The sequence below is a fragment of the Vombatus ursinus genome, unplaced genomic scaffold, assembly GCF_900497805.2.
Source record: "Vombatus ursinus unplaced genomic scaffold, bare-nosed wombat genome assembly UNPS02005286.1, whole genome shotgun sequence".
In the NCBI taxonomy this organism is placed as follows: domain Eukaryota; kingdom Metazoa; phylum Chordata; class Mammalia; order Diprotodontia; family Vombatidae; genus Vombatus; species Vombatus ursinus.
The window spans coordinates 3302187-3324616 of record NW_020945064.1 but is presented as its reverse complement, the minus strand read 5'-3'; the positions used below and the strand labels follow the sequence as shown (position 1 = coordinate 3324616).

At 36.1% G+C, this 22430-nt stretch overlaps 1 protein-coding gene across 3 annotated transcripts in view; it reads left to right on the top strand.

Annotated features, from left to right (window-relative positions):
- The window catches only part of NFAT5 (nuclear factor of activated T cells 5), a 136312-nt gene that overhangs the window by 102792 nt on the left and 11090 nt on the right, over positions 1 to 22430 (top strand). For all 3 annotated transcript variants that reach the window (XM_027847646.1, XM_027847645.1, XM_027847647.1), the window contains exons 7-10: positions 6582 to 6716; positions 6872 to 6924; positions 14110 to 14242; positions 19785 to 19862. In XM_027847646.1, coding sequence (XP_027703447.1) covers positions 6582 to 6716; positions 6872 to 6924; positions 14110 to 14242; positions 19785 to 19862 — 399 coding nt within the window. The remainder of the gene's footprint in view (positions 1 to 6581; positions 6717 to 6871; positions 6925 to 14109; positions 14243 to 19784; positions 19863 to 22430) is intronic.

Sequence of the window (22430 nt, the reverse complement as noted above, 5' to 3'; positions counted from 1 at the left end):
CTTACTAGCCATGCTACTCTGGGCAAATCACTTTAAACTTTATCTGCCTCAGTTTCCTCAGCTGTAAAATAGGAACAATAATAGCACCCACCTTCTAGGGTTGTTGATGGAATCAAATGAGATATTTGTAAAGCACTTATAGGATTTCGAAGATAAGCTATGAATTGTCTAGTGATTAGGGTTTTTTTTAAAGCATATTAAATATAGTTTTATTCTGTCTTTAATTAGAGATTTTTTTCTTCTGAATGATTAAATGCAAATGAGAGCACTTCAGATGTGTGTTGCTCAACATTCTACCTGTTCTGTACCTGTTTAGAAGGAATTGGTTTATTTTTAATCAGATTAGTTATACTTCTGAAGGGTTTCAGGAAATACTTTAAGTTCAGTTCATCAGTCAGATCTTTGAGAACTTAGTAATATCCAGTAATAGTTTTCAATAGGGCATTATCTTATCCGATTGCACTGAAAGAAGTACACATTTCACAGAACCTCTAGCTGTACTGCCCTAATGCAGTTGTTTTTCAGTGGATACAACTGCATAAAGTCCATCAGAAAGGTGTAATATTTACAACAAGGAACTTAAGCTTGATGAAAAATATCATAGATGTAGATGCACTTAATGAAACATTAAACCGAAGCATAGGTGATATTTTATTAACTAAAAATGTTTGTCTTAATATGTGTTTTATGAAATATGTTTTACATGAATGCAGCATTTTTGAGAAGGGTGATAAAATACAATGAAATGAGGAGGAAATAGGCAGGGTTTGAATTAGAAGTGGACAGGGAGATGGAGGGAAACAGGAAGATGGGAGGGAGGCAGAGAGGAAATGAGGGCAGAAGGTGAGGAAAGCAGAAGGGTGGGGGAGGAAACAGGCATTTGATGTTCCATCTAAAACCATTTGTCCATTGGAAAGAAGGCATGTTGCCAGTATTTTTGCTGCTACTTATGGCAGTTTTAAAAATTCCTGCCCTTTGGTGATGGCTCAGAGCCTCTCCGATCTTTTAAGCAGAATTGGAAGTGACTGATCATTTCAAGGGAAATGAAAGGGTGTTTCCTTTTTATTTTTCATGCTTGGAATTCACCACAGAGTATTTATATGAGTTTATGTATCACTTTTATATATCCTGTAATATTATTAGTAAATTGTGAAATGATTTATTAAGCATATTACAAGTGCTTAATAAATACTTTTTGATTGATTCATTGTATTTGTATCCTCATTACTTAGCACAGTATCTGGCACATAGTAGGTGGTTAATAAATGCTTGTTGATTGATTGATCTTATATGCAGCCTGAACCAGATTAAAATGTCATTGGGAAATATTTCACAAAGGAAATAAAAATACAGCAAAATGTAGATAATATTAATATGTTATTTTCTGATTCAGTATGTAGCTTACAGGGATCATTATGTATAGGTTAGGAACCCCCATTTCTATTTGACTCCACTGCTATAATGGATAGAGAGCTGACCTTCACACCATGAAGACCTGAGTTTCAAGTATTGCCTCCATTACTCTGTGGCCCAGGGCAAGTCACTTGAACTCCCAGTCCTCTGAGCAACTCTTTAAAAGATTGTAACATGCTCAGCAGCTACTATTTTGTATTGGTAGATGGAGTGTTCTTACAAGGAGTTCCTTAGACCAATGAAATCACAGGTCTTGTCCAAAAATATTAAATATGACTTCCTCTTCTATAACTACTCTTCCTACCTTTAATTTTTTTCCTTAGATTATATTGTATCTTGTTAGTACCTTTTTCTTTTTTTGACCTTTTTGGTGAGGCAATCGGGGTTAAGTGACTTGCCCAGGGTCACACAGCTAGTAAGTGTCATGTGTCTGAGGCTAGATTTGAATTCAGGTCCTCCTGACTCCAAGGCTGGAGCTCTATCCACTGCGCCAGCTAGCTGCTCCTGTTAGTATCTTTTTTGTTATTGTTGTTACTGTGCTGTTGTCTAGAAATGTAACTTTTTCCCAGAATGAAGTACACTGATTTGACTTGATTATAATCTTATACTTTACTCCAAAAATTCCTTTATAACTTCTCATGTTTGTAAAAAGGAGATAAAGCTCAGAAATTAAGTCAGTTCTCTCTCATTGTTTTGATATATAAACAGCATATCACGATGAATTAAGATGTAACATAACCTAAGAGAATCGTGGTGAATTTTGCCCCATTCAGCACGGATTAGACAGATTAGAAAAGGTTTGGTCACACATGTATTAGTATTTTTCCACTAAAATTTTTCTGCCAAATATTTATTTTATAGGGTAGTTATTATACTATTGATAGGATCATGTTGAAAGTAATGAATTAGTAAATGAAGTAAAAGTACTTAACTTTTTATTTGTATTTATTTCACTCTATTTGTACAATCTGATATGCTTCTGCCTCAAGCAGAAAGCTTTAGCAGTTCATTTTTCAGTGCCCAGAAGTTTTTAATATTTTTTGTTGGAAAGTCTTAACTTCTGAGTAAGAATTTCTAAGAATTAGTAAGAATTCTTTGGAATCAACCAAAGAAAATGGATATTTGAAAGTTGTTTATATAACAACAAAATGATAGTATTTTAAAATTTTGTTTCCCTCTACCACTTTATAAATTGAAATCTATGGCATTGATAACCAAATAATATAGTCTTTTAGATTTGTTTAATACAAAACTGATCCTTTTGGATAACCATCAAACTTAAGTAGAAAAGACCTTTTTATAACTCCTTAAGTTGTATTGTTTTTGAATAGTCACAGCCTAGTTCTTTGTATATAGTAAATATAAATATGAAGACATACACTGTACCCTCTAAAGGGCCTCATTTGGCAGCTTTTTATTTTCAAAGTGTTAGAGGAAAAGATAATGAGATAGAAAAGAAAAGATAATGGGGGAAGTTGTAGTGTCATTAGTGAAGTGGAATTTTACATAACATTTGAAAGTGGGGGAAGGGAAGAGATCATTTACTTCATCATTAATCAAACCTATTCATATAGGTTTACACCTCTCCTTTCGTTTTCCTCTCAGAATATTTGCCCTTTGTTTCATGAACATATATGCCTTTCCAAAACAAGTCTAGAATTCTAAAAGTACCTCCTGCCCAAATGAACTTGGAACTTAACACGGTGCTCTAGTCATCACTGTCTTTGGGTATATTTTGACCAACATTCATTTCAATGTATACAGTATATACAAATATATTTGTGCACAACTTCTTACTTGCACACAGAAATCATTGAAAGTGTCTCAATTATAACTTTAATATTTAGTTAGGATAACTATTAAACTGTGTAATTAGTAAATGAATTAGAGCAAAGATAAAGTTAAGTAGACTATGAACCGTTTTTATGAATGCGAGTACTCCCTCTACAAATATAAATCATGGTCTTTCATTAGTATACAATTTGCTGAGTTACTGTGGCCAAAGAAATCACCTGAGAAGGTGATAAAGGTCTCACTTATACCATCTCTTTCTGGGCCTGTAAGAAAAGCCTTCTCAGACTGGCAGGATCTGCCAGAGCGTGTACTTCACAGGCCATAGCTGAACCCAGGATCACCCAGGGAGTATTACACGAGTGGAGGAAAATTAAGTATGCATCAATAAATAACAAGACAATATAGAAAGTCATTTGTTTTGTACTAAAAGTGTAGTGAAAATGTAATGAGAATTTGTAATGGTAAATGAAAACTATGCTAATTTACCCTTTCTCTGTAATAAAAAGGTTTGCTAAACACATTATTTTAAGAAGAGCCCTTTTAACTTATTGAATATTTTTAAAGAAGTTCACTTGTAAAGGAATCATTACATTATGTGCAAATTATTATCAGTTCATTAACTCCAGGTACTTAAGTGTCTCTGTTTCCAACGCTTGGCTAACTTTATTCCCAAAAATAACAAACTTGTATTTTTATTTTTGTCCTCTGCCTCTTCTTGATGAAAGGCTAAGTAGTGTTTTGCATTCTAGGCCTGCCTCTGGGTGTGGAAGATTGTGATTCCAAGGCCTCTGTTGATTAACCTTTCAGAGGTTCCTTCCAATCTTCTTCCCTTCCCAGTTTTCTAGGGCTATAAATTATTAGCGGTATTATTGGTATATGTCTGCATAGAGAGTTGTCTCATGTGGAGTTCTCAATACCAAAATAATCATAGATCAGGACAAAGAGAATTTTCCTGGAGGGCTCACTAAATCAGTTCTAGTCCTTTTCAACCAGGCAATAAGCATTTCTACCAGGCACCATGCTAAGCAATGAGGATACAAAAAGAAGGCTTTCTCTGCCCTCATGGAGCTTATGATCTGATGGAGGAGACAGTGTACAAATGAATATAGACAAAGCAGGCTATGTGTAGGATAAATATGAAATAATTGACAGAGGGAAGGCATTGGAACTTAAGTGACATTGGGAAAGGCTTCCTGTATAATACAAGATTGTAGTTGAAACTTAAAGGAAGCCAGAGAAGTCAGTAGGCAGATCTGAGGAGGGAGAGAATTCCCGGCATTCCAGGTCTGACCATGTCAGTCTTCTGCTAGGTAAATTGCTCTGGCTCCTTATCTTCTACAGGATCATCAAATACAAAATGCTCTGTTTTTCATTCAAAGCCCTTCATAACCTAGCCCCTCTCACTTTTCCAATCTTCTTTCATCTTTCACCTCTACCATGCTACTTTGTGATCCAGTGACACTGGCCTCCTGGATGGCTGTTCTACAAACAGGACAGTCCATCTCTAAGCTCTGGGCATTTTCTCTGACTCTCTCCATGCCTGGAATTCTTGTCCTCCTCATTTCTGCCTTTCCTGGCTTCCTTCAAGTCCCAGTTAAAACCCTGCCTTCTCCAGAAGCCTTCCCCAACCCCTCTTAATTCTAGTGGCTTCCCTCCATTAATTATTTCCTATTTTTCCTTTATGTAGCTTATGAGCTATATACCCCTATTAGATTGTGAAACCCCTTGAGGGCAGGGACCGTCTTTTGTTTTTCTTTGTACCTCTGGCACATAGCACTGTGCCTGGCACAGAGTCGGTGCTTCATAAATGCTTATTGACTGACTGATTCATCTGAGTTTCCTTAGTTCTTTCACCTTTCTAGTCACCCAGTTTTGCAGCTTAGGTGTCATTGCTGACTCCTCTCCCTCACTGCATTTATCTAATCAGTTGCCAAGTTTCATTAATTCTGCCTCCACAACATCTCAAGTCTGTCACCTCTTTATTCTCTCATTCACTGTCCTAGTTCAGACCTTTACCACCTCTTGTCTGGACTGTTATAATAGTCTTCTAATTGGTATCCCTGCCTCCCTTCTCTCCTCTCTCCATTCCTCTTCACTTGCTGCCAAGTTGATATTAATAAAACTCCAATCTGACTGTTACTCCCCTACTCAGTAAACTGAAGGGAGGCACTAGTAGCCTAGTGGCTAGAGCAGTGGACTTGGAGTCAAGAAGACTTGAATTTGAATCCTCTTCCCATGTTTACTAGCTGTGTGATCCTGGGTGAGTCACTTAATCATAATTATAATAGTTAACATTTATATAACAACTACTCTATACCAGGCACTGTGATAAGTATTTTACCATTATTATTTCATTTGATCTTTACAGCAACTCTGGGAGATAGGTGCTGTTATTATCCCCATTTTATGGATGAGGAAACTGAGGCACACAGGTTAAATGACTTGCCCAGGATCACACATCTAGTATTTGAGGCTGTATTTGAACTCAGGTCTTTGTGACTTCAGATACAATGCTCTGTCCACTGTACCACCTAGCTGCCCTAAGTCATTTAACTTCTCTCAGGCTCAGTTTTCTTTATCTGTAAAATGGCAATGATAGCACTTACCTCACAGGGTTATTGTGAGAATCAAATGAGATAATTTATTACTATTGTTTTATTATTGAGTTCCAGTGGTTCCCTATTGCCTCTAGGATAAAATATTAACTCTTCTTTTGGCATTTAAAGCGCTTTACCATCTGGTCCCAACTCAACTTTCCAGACTCTACAGTTCAGCTAAACTGGTGTTATTGTTCCTTATAGGTGGCATTTTGTCTTCCAACTCCATAGGTTTGCACTGGCAGTCACCCCAGCCTGGAGTGTACTCCCTTCTTACCTCTGCCTCTGTCATCTCTGGTTTTCTTGAGAATTCAACCCAAGCACCACCCCTACACGAAACCTAGTGATCCTCCTTTACCCCACCCCCAAAACAAAAAAAACAAAGAACTCCATCACCCTTGTGTTTACTTCCAATGTTTTGTATATACTTAAAGATGTGTATATTGTCTCATTCACTGAAAGCTAAGTGCCTTGAAGCAGGGAACGTCACTTTTGTCTGTTTTAGCTTCTCTTCTTTGACACATAACAAAGACTTGGTGGCTGCCTGAATAACTGATTTTGAATCTTACTTCTTCTTCCCAGCTTTCCCTGTGAGCTGATGAAGGTACAGACAAACAATAATAATGTCAGAATGTAGGCAACAGGAAGAAAGGAATGGACAAACAGGACAAATGGACAGTCTATAGACTGAATAATGGAGAGTCAGTTAGTTGGATATGATGTTTTAGGATAAGAAGTGTTAATGTTTTTTTATATTTAGTACTTGTTTATTTACAGCTCAGCCAGCAGGAGTACCAGAGATCCTAAAGAAAAGCCTTCATAGTTGTTCAGTAAAAGGAGAGGAAGAAGTCTTTCTAATTGGCAAAAATTTTCTGAAAGGAACTAAAGTTATCTTCCAAGAGAATGTTTCTGGTAAGTAGAAACCATATTAACTTGAACATACAGGAGGGAATTCTTACTGAGATTTTTATTACTTATTTAACTTTGGCTTTCTTAATTTCCATAATTACTAGAGAATGACATGATATTTAATATTTTTAACACATTTTCATTTTTATTTCAATCAGATGAAAACTCTTGGAAGTCAGAAGCTGAAATAGACATGGAATTATTTCATCAGGTATTACTCTTAAGCAATTTTATTTTAATATTTATATGTAACTACTCATTTGTTAGCTGAGATGTTTATTCACCCAAGGAAAAAGTTTTATTTCTGGTCTGATTTCCTCTGGATTATAAGATATGTTTCTTTTTTGCATGTGTTTGAAATTGTTTTTTTCTTTCTTCAGCTTTTCTTTTGCACATGGTTTAAAAATTGTCTTATTCCATTTGTGCTGTAATTAAAATCAAAGAGTAATACTCTCTTCTGGACTCTAAAAAATATTTCATTAATTCTGTTTTCCTGGGTATAAGTTACTGTATTCAAAATACAGTGATTTTTGTTAATAAAATAATCAACAAGATTTTACCATTAATTTTTGTTTTGGAGAAGTTGGCAGAAATCTAGTTAACATGAAAAGATATTGCATCTACATATGCAAAAACAGTTTGCAGTTTTATTTTATAAAGTTGTCTTATTGAGACCTTTCTAACAAATAATCCCTTAGCTAATATATACAAAGATTAGAACTAATCAAAGAATCAAAGAGAACATTAGAACCACACTCGGGATTGGGCCTGAGAGAAAGGAACTGAAGTTCTTACCGAGTCAGGGAGAAGCCAGCATAGAATTGCAGATCAGGAGCTAGTGCAGGTAGGGAGAACACTCCCCATCTGGATGAGTAGGAGCAAATGAGCAGTAGGACAGTGTCAGAATTACAGTGGATTATAGGAGAGCGAGTCAGAAAGGAAGCGATCCCAGTATATATATAGCAAGCAGAGCAAAGTATGAGGGAAGGGATCTGAGGCTAGAGGACAGGCAACTGACTTAAATGCACGCACGCACACACGCACGCAACTCCACCCACCACCACCAACCCAAGTCTATGTGTGGTATGAAATTAAAGACATCTGTGAGGACAGTGCTTCTCTATGGAGTGTCTTCCCAGAGTTCCTTTAGCCTCATGACACTCACTACCTATTGTGAGTAGGAGAGACAATAAGGTTCAACACTCCAGATGTATTTCCCTGGCACACAACAACAACAGCTCTTATTGGATTTTAGTGCCATCCTGTTTAACACTTAATTGTTTGGAAATTGTGTGTTTTGCCTTCCCACTTAGAGTGTAAACTTATGGATCATGCCTTATGACACTTCTCTGTTTTTCAGGGTACCCAACATAGCAATAGGCACATCATAAAAGCAATGATCAAATAACTTACTGGTAGATTTAATTCACTTTTGGGAAGAAAGGTCCCTTTCTGTTTGAGAACCTTTGAACATTCCAGGGCTTTTCTAGCTTTGATTCTGCCTGGGGCCTTTTAAAAAATACAGTTTCACATTGTCTATAACTTAGACTTCCTTATCTATGGAAAGGATAGTGGCATGAACTTGTTTGTTTTCTGATAGGTTTGTTCATTAGAAATAAAATCTCTCATTTACAGTATCCTAAACAGTAAAATAATTTTCCTAACCAATTAAATAAATTTCCTAAAATACAAGGCTGACATCAGTGGCATTTTATCACCTCTAGGGTAAAATTCTATTGTTGTTCAGTTGTTTCAGTTGTATCTGACTCTTCATGACCCCATTTGTGATTTTCTTGGCAAAAATACTGCAATGGTTTGCCATTTTCTGCTCCAGCTCATTTTACGTATGAGGAAATGGAGGCATACAGGATTAAGTGACTTGCCCAGGGTCACACAGCTAGTAAATAACTGAAATCAAATTTGAACTCAGGTCTTCCTGACTCCATTCCCAGCACTCTATCCACTGCACCACCTAGCTGCTCAGGGTAAAATTAAAATTTCTCAACTTTTCATTCAAAGCCCCTTATAGCTTGTTACACATTATTCCATTTTGCACACCATATCTTTCACCAAAATTGTCTTATTTGCTTTCCCTCAAATTCAACAGGCCGTGTCCCATCAGCACAGGCTGTTCCTCATACCTAAAATATACTCCCTTCTTACCGACACTTAAATCTCTAGCTTCCTTTGACGCTGAGATCATGGGCCATCTCCTAACCGAAGCCTTTCTTGATCCCCGTAGTTATTAGTGTTCTCTCTTTCCTCCTCAGATTATTTTACACACACATATATATATACATACATACACACACACACCCATACACGCATACATACATACACACATATGTATATGTATAAACTATTATATATTTATATTTTTATTGTTTACATGTTATATCTCCCTTCCTCCTCCCTCAAGTAAAATGTGAGCTTCTTAAGGGCAGGGACCATATTTTTTATTTGCCCTTATCCTTGAGTGTTATATCCATAGAACTTAGCAAAATATCTTACACATATTAGCCACTGAAAAAATTCTTCTTGGATTAATTTAATATTCTTCATTTTCCTGTGATCCTACTAGCAGGGTACAGAAACTAGAACCAATACAAATTGTATCATAGTGCCTCAAACCCTTTAATGTGTCTTAAACAGTAAATGTCTTTTTAAAAAAGAAACTTTGAAAGTTGGGGTAGTTTAATTTTTTTAAAACACTATTTTTTCAGGGTAGTTATGCTAGTCACTGTAGATTAAAGAAGAATAATCATTAAAATAAAACATGTGGTGGAATGGAAAGGAATTATGTCCTTATTTGGTGGCTATGTCCAGAGGTCCTGGGGTTTCTGCAAGCAAGTATGTAAATAAACTAAATCATAACATGATCTTCCATTTGATCCTATGCTTCTACTGTTGATTTTGAAATTTTTATCTTTTTATGAGAGAGATTGTGTCTGAATCTTTTTTCAGAGGGATTTTTTGGGAACTGTGTGAAATCATAGCTGGGTGTAATGTACAGCCTTTTCATATGTGAAAGAAGCCGTAGGAGGAAATTTGGGAAAGAGTGAGTGTTCAGGAAATATTTTGAGGGAAAAGAAACCCCAGGTACATGGACAATATAATATGAGAAGAGAAAGTGTACATTTAACCATTAAAAAGAGTACTTCTGAGAATTATAGAGTATCAGAAGGAGTACTGGAAATATAGTTAACCATCAAGTCATCCTCAGAACATGTAGGAACAAGTAGCTCCTAATCCAGTGTAAAAAATGTTTTGTCAAACAGTTTTATGAATGAAACAAAATCAACCCTTCCCCCTCATCATTCTATACGTAACTGAGTAAGGAAACCTATTCCAAAATTTCTGCTTTGTAGGCTCAATATAAAGTCGGGGTGCTGTGTGGAACTCTTCCCCATATGTAAAGTTGTCTCTTGTTCTACAGATTTAATTAAATGTTTATTGTTTTAGTTATATTTGACTAATTTTCCCCTTTTTTGGCCATATATTTTGAGTTTTCTCCTCACTGAAAGTTGTAATATAAAGTTTCTTTGAAAGATAACCTTGCAGCTTTTGTTACAAACAACTAGAATAAATATTTAGTTATAATTTTAAAATATCAACTCTTAATGTCCTAAATCACTTTTAACATTAAAATATGATTGAATAATAATAACTTACATTTGTATGGTGTGTTGTGATTTAGAAACAATATTATTTACCTTATAAAATAATGGGAGAACACTATTTTTGTCCTTTCAACAATTAGTTTCTCTAATAAAAATCCCAGTAAAACCCTTATTCAGTTATACATTAATATATATTCATGTATGTGATGGGAGTGTGTTAATTATAGCTATACCCAATTTAACAAATTTGCACAGGTATTTGTGTTTTTTAATTACATATTGAAATAAATGTTTAACCATATTAGAGTATGGTTTGGAAGCCGAGGCAAGAGAGTTTGGCAGCTTGGAATAGGGTGATGACTTTGGGGGAGAGATTAGATAACTGGGAAAGTTTATTTCAACAGCTAACAGATTTAAAGGTACTTTCAGGAGAATGAGGTTATAACACAAAAAGTAATATGGCATTAAAATAGAGAATTTGGCAGGTTTGCATTTTTTCAAAATAGTTTTTTTTGGTGGGGACCTCTGGGTATTCTCCCTAGTGCATATAAAAATCTATGACACTGAAAAAGAAGAGCTTACAGTTATTTGTGAGCGAGTGAACAGAAGAAAAGACCTTTGGGACTCAAGATACTGTGAAAGGTATTTTGACTTTGGGGAAATGAGGGGAAAGGGCCCGTTGAATATTAAAAGGGAAAGATCCATTGAGTTGCTGCCTTCACCGCTTTGTGGCAATATCTGTTCTGAACAAAGGCTTGGCAGCTCAAGGGCTGTACATTTTAATTCTGGCTCTGACACTGATTTTATTGTATATCTTTGAGCAAGTCTGTGTTTCCACAACTTTAGAAAAAAGAATGTGGCACTATGAGATTGACTCAGGAGGTGGTGAAAAATAGCTCGTAACAATGTAAAGTAGCAAAAGATTATCTGCTATAAGGGAGATACATAATTTTTTTCAAAAGTTTGTCATAGAAAAGTTGAAATTCAGCCTTTAAATTCACTTTCTCATTTTGTTTTTCAGTTTAGAGAACATTATGAAAGCACTTTTTAAACCATTAAATGTTTTACCTTCTGTGTTTTCTGTGTGTTTAGTCTCAGCCCAAAGGCATTCAAATTTTTTTACTTAAAAGCATAGTAGTAAGTGTGTTTTTGAAAACTTTATCTCTACTATTTTTTTTTCATTTAAGACTTTAAGATTGATGAGGTGTCAAATTGGCATATAGGGAAAGTTAATAAGCCAGTTAATACTAGGATTGAAATTAAACTGTAACAATACGTATATAAAAAAGTACCTTTTTTAAAAACAATTTTAGAAGATACTAAAATTTCAGTGTATAGTATATAAAGTGAATGGAATTGCTATGTGGGAAAACTCTTATTTGAAAAAAAAGGAAGTAAACTCCAGAGCAGAGGTCTTAAGCTTTTTTTGTGCCATTGATCTCATTGGCAGTCTGAAGCCTATAAGCCCATTCTCAGAATAATGTTTTTAAGTGCATGAAATAAAATACATAGGATTACAAAGGAAAGCAATTATATTGAAATACAATTTGTCACAATATTAAAAAAAAAAGTTCACAGACTTAACCTTGGGGTTAAGAACTCTGCTCTAGAGTTTGCCCTTTATTCTTAAAGTTGGAAAAGTACTTTTAGAAGTTATCTGTCATTTTGATGGGGAGCAGGCTTTATCTGTGACACAGGTGCTGTTTTTTTTTTGTTTGTTTGTTTTTAGGCAATTGGGGTTAAGTGACTTGCCCAGGGTCACACAGCTAGTAAATGTCAAATATTTGGTCTGAGGCTGGATTTGAACTCAGGTCGTCCTGACTTCGGGGCAGGTGCTCTATCCACTGCACCACCTAGCTCCCTCCCCCCAACAGGTGCTATTTTTTAATGAAGTTATAGAAACCAGAAAAGACAAGGATTAAAACATGTACATATCTGAGAAACTGAATTAGTGCAATTGTACCATGTTATGGTGGAATAAAGAAACTGAGTAATTAGAGCTAGACAACGATTTATTTAGCAACACGTGCAGTTGGAGAAACAAACTGGGTCCTTGGCTCTCCTTGGAACCAGTCTGTTTCTGCAACTGCATGCATTGCTAAATAAATCATTGTCTGAATGTAACTACTTGGTTTTTTGACTCCATTGTAACAACCATGACGAGATACAGGGGTTAGATGTTTTCCATTTGTTTCTGAAACTTCTTTTTAATGATGCTGACTTGGTTGGCATTTGGCTAGTGTTACCCCATTAGGCTGATAGCTGGAGAAAACTGTTTTTATGAGGAATCGTACCTGCCAGTCCTGCATAGTAACTGATAAATTGTTTTGATCTATAAATGAAGTCTGAGAGGCAGTGGAGTGAATAGAGAGCTGTCTCCAAGTCAGGACCACTTAGGTTCAAGGCATCCTTCTGTTACATAGTGGCTATGTGACCCTGGGCAATTTACTTACTTTCTATGTGTCTGCAAACAACTCTTGATACTTGCAGGTATAGAGCGTGTGCAGAACTGTATTAGTAGAAGTTGCTTCCTTACCTGGAGTTCACTCTACTGATGAAATTACAGGTCTATTAAAAAAAATAATAAATGAATTTTCTGTACTACATGTACATAATACTGAGGTATTATCAGGAGAATATGTATGTTGAGTTATTATCCAGTAATCACTGATTGATTTGTCCTATTTAATACATGTTCTCACGTGGCCCAAAGACCTGAAAACGTGGGGGCAGACTTGATCTAAGGTAAATTCCATAAACATAGAACACAGAGAAACTACCTGGCTTGCATTGAGTATTTTGAATAGTATTCAAATGGCTAAAAAAGGCTGTAGAACAGATTTGAACTGAGGACCATTTGCTTGGGAAGATTGCAGAGCATATAGTAACTTACCAACTTAGCCTGGGCTATATTTGTTGTTTATCCTTAGGGTGCTTTTTTCCTCCAAATTTAATTTAAAGAGTTTTAAAGTTTTGGATTAGGAACTTAGAGATCATCTAGTTTATTCCTTTCCTTTTACAGAAGAAAAGATAGAGAGGCTTACAGAGGTAGCATGATTTGCCTGAGGCGACACAATTACTGAGTGGCAGAGTGGAGTTTATAGCCCAGGTTTCTTAATTCCCAGAAAATGTTTTTCTACTTTTTTTTTTTTTTTTGCTTGGGGGAGATGGTGGTGGTGGTGAGGGGAGCAGGGCCTGGGGTGGGAGAAGAGGTTAGAAGAAGGAAGAACTTGAAAGGAAAGGACAGATGGGTGGGAAATTGACATTTTTCCAGTACAAACAGTATAAACAAGTTACCCTTCTCTTTTAATATGAGAAAAATGTTGGATCTTAGTCTACATTTTCTGTTAAGAAAAACAGCGGAACACACTGTTAATATGTTCGTATGAAAGCCCAGAGCTCTTTTCCTTTGCATATTATTAATAAGATCTGTATGCAGAGAATGCCTGAAAAGGTTAAGGTCATACAAGAGTGAATGGCATCTGTCTTCGATTTTCTGAAAGTCTGGGAACTTTGACTTTCTATGAATAAAGTTTTTCATTCCAGTGGACCCTAAGATTTTGGTGCCAAACAAACCACAGGGTCAAAGGCTTACATTATGCCTGGCAGTTCTGTATCCAGGTCTTGTATCAACCTGACCAATAGAATATAGGTTTTAATAAGTTCTTTTTTCATTTATAGCTCATAGGAAATAACTTTTAATAAAATTTTAAGTATCATTTCCATTTTATTCCTCTGACTTTCTCATATTTTCTCTTTACCTTTGTACAAACCAGAATCATCTTATTGTGAAGGTGCCTCCATATCATGACCAATATATAACCTTGCCTGTGTCTGTGGGAATATATGTAGTGACCAATGCTGGAAGATCCCATGATGTTCAGCCGTTCACCTATACTCCAGATACAGGTATGTCTAGTAAAGAAGTCAGGATTGAAATGAATAATTAATTTCTAATTCTTGGAAAGTGTTAGGAGGGTTGTAACCTACATGGTGAAAAAAAAAGTTAAATTATTAGTCATTATTTTAAAAATTATTATAATTTTAAGTTTACCAGTTTGTTTCTAGTTTTTCAGTAAGGTGATTTGATATAAGTTATCTTCCTGGTTTGTGCAGTGAGGTGGCAGAGTGGCTAAAGCAGTGAGCCTGGAATCAGGAAGACTTGAATTCAAATGTGGCCTCAAACACTTACTAGCTGTGTGACCCTGGGCAAGTCACTTAACCTGTTTGTCTCAGTTTTCTCACCTCTAAAATGAGCTGGAGAAGGAAATGGCAAACCACTCCAGTATCTCTGCCAAGAAAACCCCAAATGAGGTCAAGAATAGACACAACTGAAAACGACTAAATAAAAGTCTTCCTAGTTTATATGAGACTCTTAGGGAATCAAATTATCTAGAGACCAGGATGAAAATCTGAGACCCTTTAGCCTTAATAACCACATGCAGGAGGACAACAAGCTTACCCAACCAACCTGAACAGAGATCACTTCAATTGTGAGATGGCTAGGCCCAGGGAGTGTTTTGATGATATTTGGGGCATTTGTTTCAAGGTGCTCTGTTTTAAGAGATAAATGTCCAAATGAATGGTCTTTAATAAATGCTTTCCTATTGGTGGCTCATTTGGAACAGAAATGCAAATAAAGGCAAAGTGTAATTCCTACAGGGTGCAAGTATCTTTCACTGTCCCTTGGGTACCTTTTTACATCTTAAGAGGAAAAGGCAGAAGTACAGAAACATATTTGCTTAGTCATTTTTATCTTATATCCTAGTTAAATCTCAACTCTAATTTCTGCTTGCCTTGTGGCACCAAATTGCAGAAGGGCAAATATTTTAGACTTGGTCTCAAACAATTTCTTGCCCTACAGGGAAGTAAAGTAAAAGAACTTCCTGTTTGCTTTTTTTTTTTCTATAGAAGCCAAACCAGCAAGACCATCCGTCAGAGATGATACAATTTTAAGGTAGGCCTGACTCACAGGCCTCGTGCTACTGTATCTGTTTGATTGCCTGAAGGGAAGACATTGTTTTCTAGTAGGAATGGGGTAAAGGGCATAGAAACTGAGATTTACTCTTTTATTTAAGTAAGCAGACTGATTTATGACAGATGACCAGGAAGACTTCCTGGTTCCCCCAGCTGCTAGGGCAGTCAGTTTACTCTAGCACCACAAATGCTACTGAAGTAGAATCAATGAGCCTTTCATAGCAGGAATGTCCATTAAATATAACTCTCTAAGACTTCAAGGTCCTTGTGTTGGACTGTCATATAAAAGTACCTGGTCCTGTACCTAGAAAGCCTAAGTGCGCTGAGGAGATAAGACTGAAAATCAGTTCTCAGCTTCCCTATGTGCTTGTGATCTGCACTTTGAAAAAGAATAATAGAATCTCAGAAACAAAAGGCTCCTCTGTGTGAGTGGTCATCAGGCTTCTGCTTAAAAACTTCCTCAGGGCAGTGAGCTGAGTAACTTCTGAGGCAGCCTATTTCATTTGGGATGGCTCTGATTGCTCCTTTTTCCTATAGCAGTTCTGTTTCTGAAATTTCCACCCTCTGCTCCTAGTTATCCCTGGATTATTGCAGGAGCCTCCTAATGGAACACCTTGTAATACACACCTCAGTCCTTCGGTCCATCCTCCACAGACTGCCAAAGCTCACGTCTAATTTTGGCACTCCCTATTAATTCAGCTTCAGTGGCTCACTGTGACCTCCAGGATTAAATATAAATTCCTCTGGCATTTAAAACTTTTCACATCTTGTCCCATTCTCTTCTTTCCAGTTTTCTTACACATCATTCTTCCCTACAGTCCAGCCGTCCTGGCCTGCTTGCCATTTTTATTCACTCATTCTTCACATGGTGCTCTATCTCCCATTTTGGTGCTATTGTGCTGGCCATCTCTCATGTCTGAAATGAAAGTCCTCTGTTCACTTCTGCCTTCTATAACCTCTGACTTCCTTCAGCACTTAACTCAAATGCTGTCTGCTTCATTAGCTTCCTTTAACGTTGCCTTCCCTTTTAAGGTTAACTTGAATATTCTATATGTATCTGGTACATACCTGTTTATGTACATGTTTTCTTCCCATTAGAATGTAAGCTCCTTGTGTTTTTGTTTGTATACTTTTCATTTGTATCTCTAGTGCTTAGCACAGTGCCTAGCACATAGTTAATACTTAATAAATGCTTGTTAATTGATTGTCTGAATGAAATGAAATGTTGTTAGAAAGATGATTTACCTTGAATGTTTTTTGCAAACTAAAGCTTCTTTTTGTGTGTATGATCTTATATGCATGCTTGCCAATAAAGTATCTGATGTGGGGATTTGCTGTTAGTAATAACCCAGTACTATAAATGTTCTGTTATAAGGCATAAATGAGGAAGTGAGGTGTTCGAGTTAATCAAAATAAATTGTTCTCAGTAAATTTATTTATATACATATATGTATATGTATATACACACATATATTCATGTATATGTATATCTCTATATATGTATGTGTATGTGTATAAAATCAGTATACTGTTTACTGAATATGATTTAAATATTCTTTGATTTAGATACTTCAGAGTCCTATAGTATGCCACAGTTATTAGAACTCTTTATTATCAGTGTAATGGGAAAGCAGAGAAGTATAGTAGCTTTTAAGAGATATCACATTGATTAGATGCCAAATAAAAACAGCTTTTATAATTTTCTTTTAATAAAGGCATTTAAGTGATTATTACATTGCTTACATTTGTATAATCATTCTGTTATATTTTCCCTTCAAGTATTTTCCTAAAATAATTTATATTTGATAAAAAGCATTTATTAAGTGCTTATTCCGTACCAGGCAGTGTACTAAGTTCTAGGGACCCATCTATCGAAAGAAGGCATATGGCAAGATGGCCTGAATGGATAAATGGATGTGATGTAAAGGTTTGGTCTGGGGCCTGGTGGATATAGTGGATTCGTTTACTTTCAGTCACTAATGAAAAAGGCTAAGCCCCAGGGTGGGAATCCAAAGATGAGCCTGTTTTGACTTCTGCAGTGACCAGGTACATGGATTTTAGAGGTCTAGGATGTGGAGGTCCAGATCTGATATGGAAAATGTCAATACAGGAGGGGAAAAGCAGGGTGGTGGTGGCAGTCAGAAGGCCAGATACCTTGGTGGAAAGTATTCAGTGAGCCAATAGAAAATAAGACATGGGTTTTCAAGTAAAAATATCTGATGGCTTCTTATGCTAACTAATAGTTAACCTTATAATTTTATGTAGTCATTTCTCATAAAAAGTTATAACAAATTCCAGGTTTTACATGAGAGACAGCTTGAATTTCGTGAAATAAGTATAGAAAAAATTTTAGCTCATAAACATGCAGCTTCTCTGTTAATGGGCTCTATTTGAACTTTGACATCCTCACTGTTCCTGACTTTTTCACCTTCAGTCCAGGGATAATATTAAGATGTAGCTGGATCAAACCCAAAGTGGTCATTCTTGTTGGAAACATGGACAGTCCCTTCCTTTCACCCAGACCACCCAGCCACCCAAATTCCACTGGGCATCTGGGCAAGGAGAAGAACATGGCCACTCACTCTGAGTGGATAACTTGAGGGTCACCAATTATAGTTTTTCCAATGAGATAAAAGACCACCGGGCATTACCATCTTTTCTGCCATTATATCCTGCCGTCCTCAAGGTTTTGCCGTCTTCACTATTGTTAGCCCTCATCTGCTTTTGTGCCCTTAATTCTTTCAGACTTTTCCGTTGGATGTGCAGGTGAACTTTCTTTTATACATTGTCTCTCCCAATTAGAGTATGAACTACTTGAGAGCTGAGGCTGTCTTGATTTTTCCATTTTTACTCTAGTACTTAGTACATAGTTATTACTTTAAAAATGCTTTTTAATTCAGTTTTCATTTCTTCTTGTCACATTGTGGTAACTCCCAAAGCAGATTACTGGTCACTCGGTTTAAAGGTAGAAATAAAATAAATTTTAAAGAATTATTTTAACTGATTTTAGCTGTTAAATCTTGCTAGTAAACTTATTATCTTTTCCCCCTAAGCCTTCCTCCTCTACTACCTTCCTTCTATTTTAGAGGGCAACACCATTCTCCCTGCCCCTCAGGCTTACAACCTAGGAGTCATCCTGGATTCCTCACTATCTCTTAGCCTCCTCCCACTCTACCCCCGCCCCCAAATATCCAAGCTGTTGCCAAGGCTTGTCGATCTCACCTTTGCAGCATCTCTTGAAATCACTCCCTTTTCTTCTCTGACACTTTTTTATTGTTCATTTGTTTTTCGGTCATGCCAACTCTTTGTAACCCCATTTTGGATTTTCTTGGCAAAGATACTAGAGTGCTTTGTCACTTCCTTCTCCAGCTCATTTTATAGATGAGGAAACTAAGGCAAACAGGGTTGAGTGACTTGCCCAGGGTCACACAGCTAGGAAATGTCTAAGGCCAGATTTTCCTGATTCCAGGCCCAGCATTCTATCCATTGTGCCATCTAGCTGCCTTCTGACACTACCCCCATTCTAGTGGAAGCTCTCATCATCTTTCGCCTGAACTATTGCAATAACCTGCTGGTGGGTCTGCCTGCCTCAGCTCTCTTCCTCCGTCCTCCAATGGATCCTCCAGTCCATCCTCCATTTGACCACTCAAGTGATTTTCCTAAAGCACAAGTCTGACCATATTGTTCACTCAATAAGTCCAGTGGCTCCCTATCAACTCCAGCATCAAATACAAAGTGTTCTATTTTGGCATTCAAAGCCCTTCATAACCCAGCCCTCTCCAATTTTTCCAGTCTTCTTATACTTTACTCCCTGACATGTACTCTTAGATCCAGTGACCCTGGCCTCCTGGCTATTATATGAAAAAGACAGTCCATCTCTCAGCCTTGGTCATTTTTCCTGGCTGTCCCCTATGCCTAGGGAACATTCTCCCTCTTCTCTTTCCACTTCTGACTTCCTTTAAGTCCCAATAAAACCCCATATTTTACAGGAAACATTCCCCAATCCCTCTTAATTCTAGTGCCTTCCCTATTTTAATTATTTCCTGTACATATTTGTTTGTATACTGTCTCCCCTAATATATTGTAAGTTCCTTGAGGGTGAGGACTATTTTTTGGCTCCTTCTGTATTCCTAGCACTTAGCACAGTGCATAGTACATAGTAAGTAGTCAATAAATGTTTTTTGATCGATTAATAGTCAACCTGTTAGGTAAGGATGTGTTGCATCATGTTGATTGCCATTGACCTTCTTAAGTATTTGGCCAGTTTTAACATTTCTTTCCCTTGCATATGTGGAAGCAGGTTAATATACAGAAGATAAAACGTTGGTAAAATGTATTTTTACTTTAGTGCTGAACATGAAATTGAGTCAGATCTTGTAGGGAAATAGTCTGTTATTCAAGAAATTTGAAGCAAAACCTGATTATTTGTTCAGTTGGGTAATTTTTAATAAATATCATATCTTTTCATCAACAGCTAATGCTCTGAATGTAAATGTGAAGAAAGAAATGTCTAGCCCAGCAAGACCTTGTTCTTTTGAAGAGGCTATAAAAGGTACTAGATTAATTCTTATAAAAACTTTCAGTGGATAAATCTTTACATTTCCTGTAGTTATTTCCTCCATATATGTGTGTGTGTGTATATATTTATATTCATATATAAAGAACTAATTTTTCAATATGGCATTTTCCTTCCTTTTTTACTCAAATACATTTAGTTATCTTTGAACATAGAAGGAGAGTCTCAGAAGGTTTTCTTTGTCAAATCTGCTTTAAAAAAATTTTTTTAAAACACATTTAAAGTCCATCCCTATACTATTACTGTAAAATTGTTCAAGTAATGATCTTTCTGCCATAGAGGGCTACTTTTAGTGGTTAGGTGTCATGATATCTTTCGCTCCTGCTTAGATAGTTTTCTATTTCTTTCATCCCGTGTGACTGATAAAATATATTACATTGAAGTAAATCTTCAGTCAGTTTTAAACTAAAAGATTGAGAAAGCACCAAGAGCACATAAAACCAATTAAAAAAATTTTTTTAGTATGTGATACTGTGACATTTTCAATTCGTTGAGTATTTTTTGAGTACATAGAGTATGCTTGACACTGCTAAGCAAATTGATGATCATATCATTTCTTTCTATACCTATTCTATTTTTGGATGAATGAGTGAATGAAATAGTATTTATTAAGTGCTTTTGTCCTTAATAAATAAACACGTGCAAAGTTTGAGGCTGAGCACTGGGGATCCAGACAGAAAAATTAAGACTCCCAAAGAGCTGTCATTCTAATACACAGAAGATGTTTCTTCTGAAAGTCAGATTATTCCTCAGATGTTGACTTTACATGTACATGTTTCAACCCTAAAACAGCAATTGTATCTGTATTAAAAATAATTTAATGCACTGTAAAAATTTTGCTTCAGTATTTTTGAATTTAGAGATAAATACAAAACTTAGGTAATGATACTTCATATGATTCAGTGGAACTTTGATTAATCATTAAATTCTAGCATAATGGAATTTCTATTACTAGTTACAATAGTAAAATGCAATATAAATTTGATTATATTCAAATACTTGTAGGCTCACAACATAACCAGACCTAAATGACAAATTGGTAATGAGTGAATTGGTTAGTACCAGATGGCATCTGGGCATCCACCCAAAAATTTTCAAGAAAATAAAAAATGAAATGTTAGAACCATTGACCTGAAAAGCACCTGTCAGCATATATTTGACTTTCCAGGTTGAGAGAGAAGGCAGCCAATGGCCACACTGGTTTATAATTTGAACTTATTCATAAAACCTTATGAAAATTAGGTGATGTAAAAACAACTATTTTAATAAAGATTTAATGTTTACAGGTATAGATATGTACCTGTATATATTTCTAAAAATCTTGAGAAGCAAGATAATGGATGATAATGACCTATATTACCTCATAAAGCAGAGAGAAAAGGGGAGAGTAAAACTAATTTATTGAAAGAGTGACAAGAGGTCCAGTTAAGCAAAGTTCTCCTGAGGGCATTTAAGGACAGCAAAAAAGAATAAAAATAGAAAAGATTGCAGAGATTTTTATAATAAACTTTTTACCATCAAGGACATTAAAGCTATCACACTTGGCCTCTCACATCACAGTCTTGGATGTGCTAAAAGAGGAAGTGGAAATTCACAAAAAGAATAAATATGGTTAAAAGCACCCCATTGAAATAAGTATGTAGAGACAAGAATGCAATATCCCACTGTGCTTATTGTTTCTCAAAAAAAGCATTTGATTCAGTAGAGCAAAACACCACCATAAAAGCTCTTTTCTAAAAAGACATCTGCCATCATTATATCAAAACTATTCTAGATCCTGGGAAAGATAAAAAAATAGAAATAGCTTTATTCAGTGATTATAAATATTAGGCAAAATGTAAAATAGAGAAATGTTATGCTTGCTGAAGATGTTCATCTAATACAGAAGACCCAAGTTGAGGAGAGATTCTTTGTGAGTGGTGAGACCCTCCAGATGCTCTTTTTTTATAGTCAACATTGTGTTAGTTGGTTCAAGCCCTAGAACATTGTAGAGCTTCCTGGGAGAGATTCATAACCCTCTACTTAACCATCCACACAGCAAAGATCAAGTGGAGAAAGAATGTTTATTGCCTGGATTATGGCATGTAGTTGAATGGCAAGCACAAAGCTCATCCACCTACAGGTGTGTCTGGAATAGATAGTAAAATGAACAAGTAGGGCAAAAAATTAAGCATGAAGAGGAGAGTGTGTTGGACTGCTATCAGAAATTGCAAAGCTCCTTTAATTTCCCCAAGGTTCTCCCAGAAATAAAGGCTCATCTTTTTAATATCAATAGTCTACCAGTATTGTTGTATAATACAAGACATGGAACACAATGATTTGTGGAGTGGAAGGTTTAAGAACTGAATCTTATGCATTCAAACATGACTACATCAAAATCCAAGACCTCTCTAAAATTGTAAACCCTTGCTTAAATTGCTAAGGACACACACACACACACACACACACACACACACACAAACACGGATGTGCGCACATCTTGCTTCTCAAATGAATCTATGATCTCAGTGATTTGGACATTGCCTTGAATGATAATGACTGTAA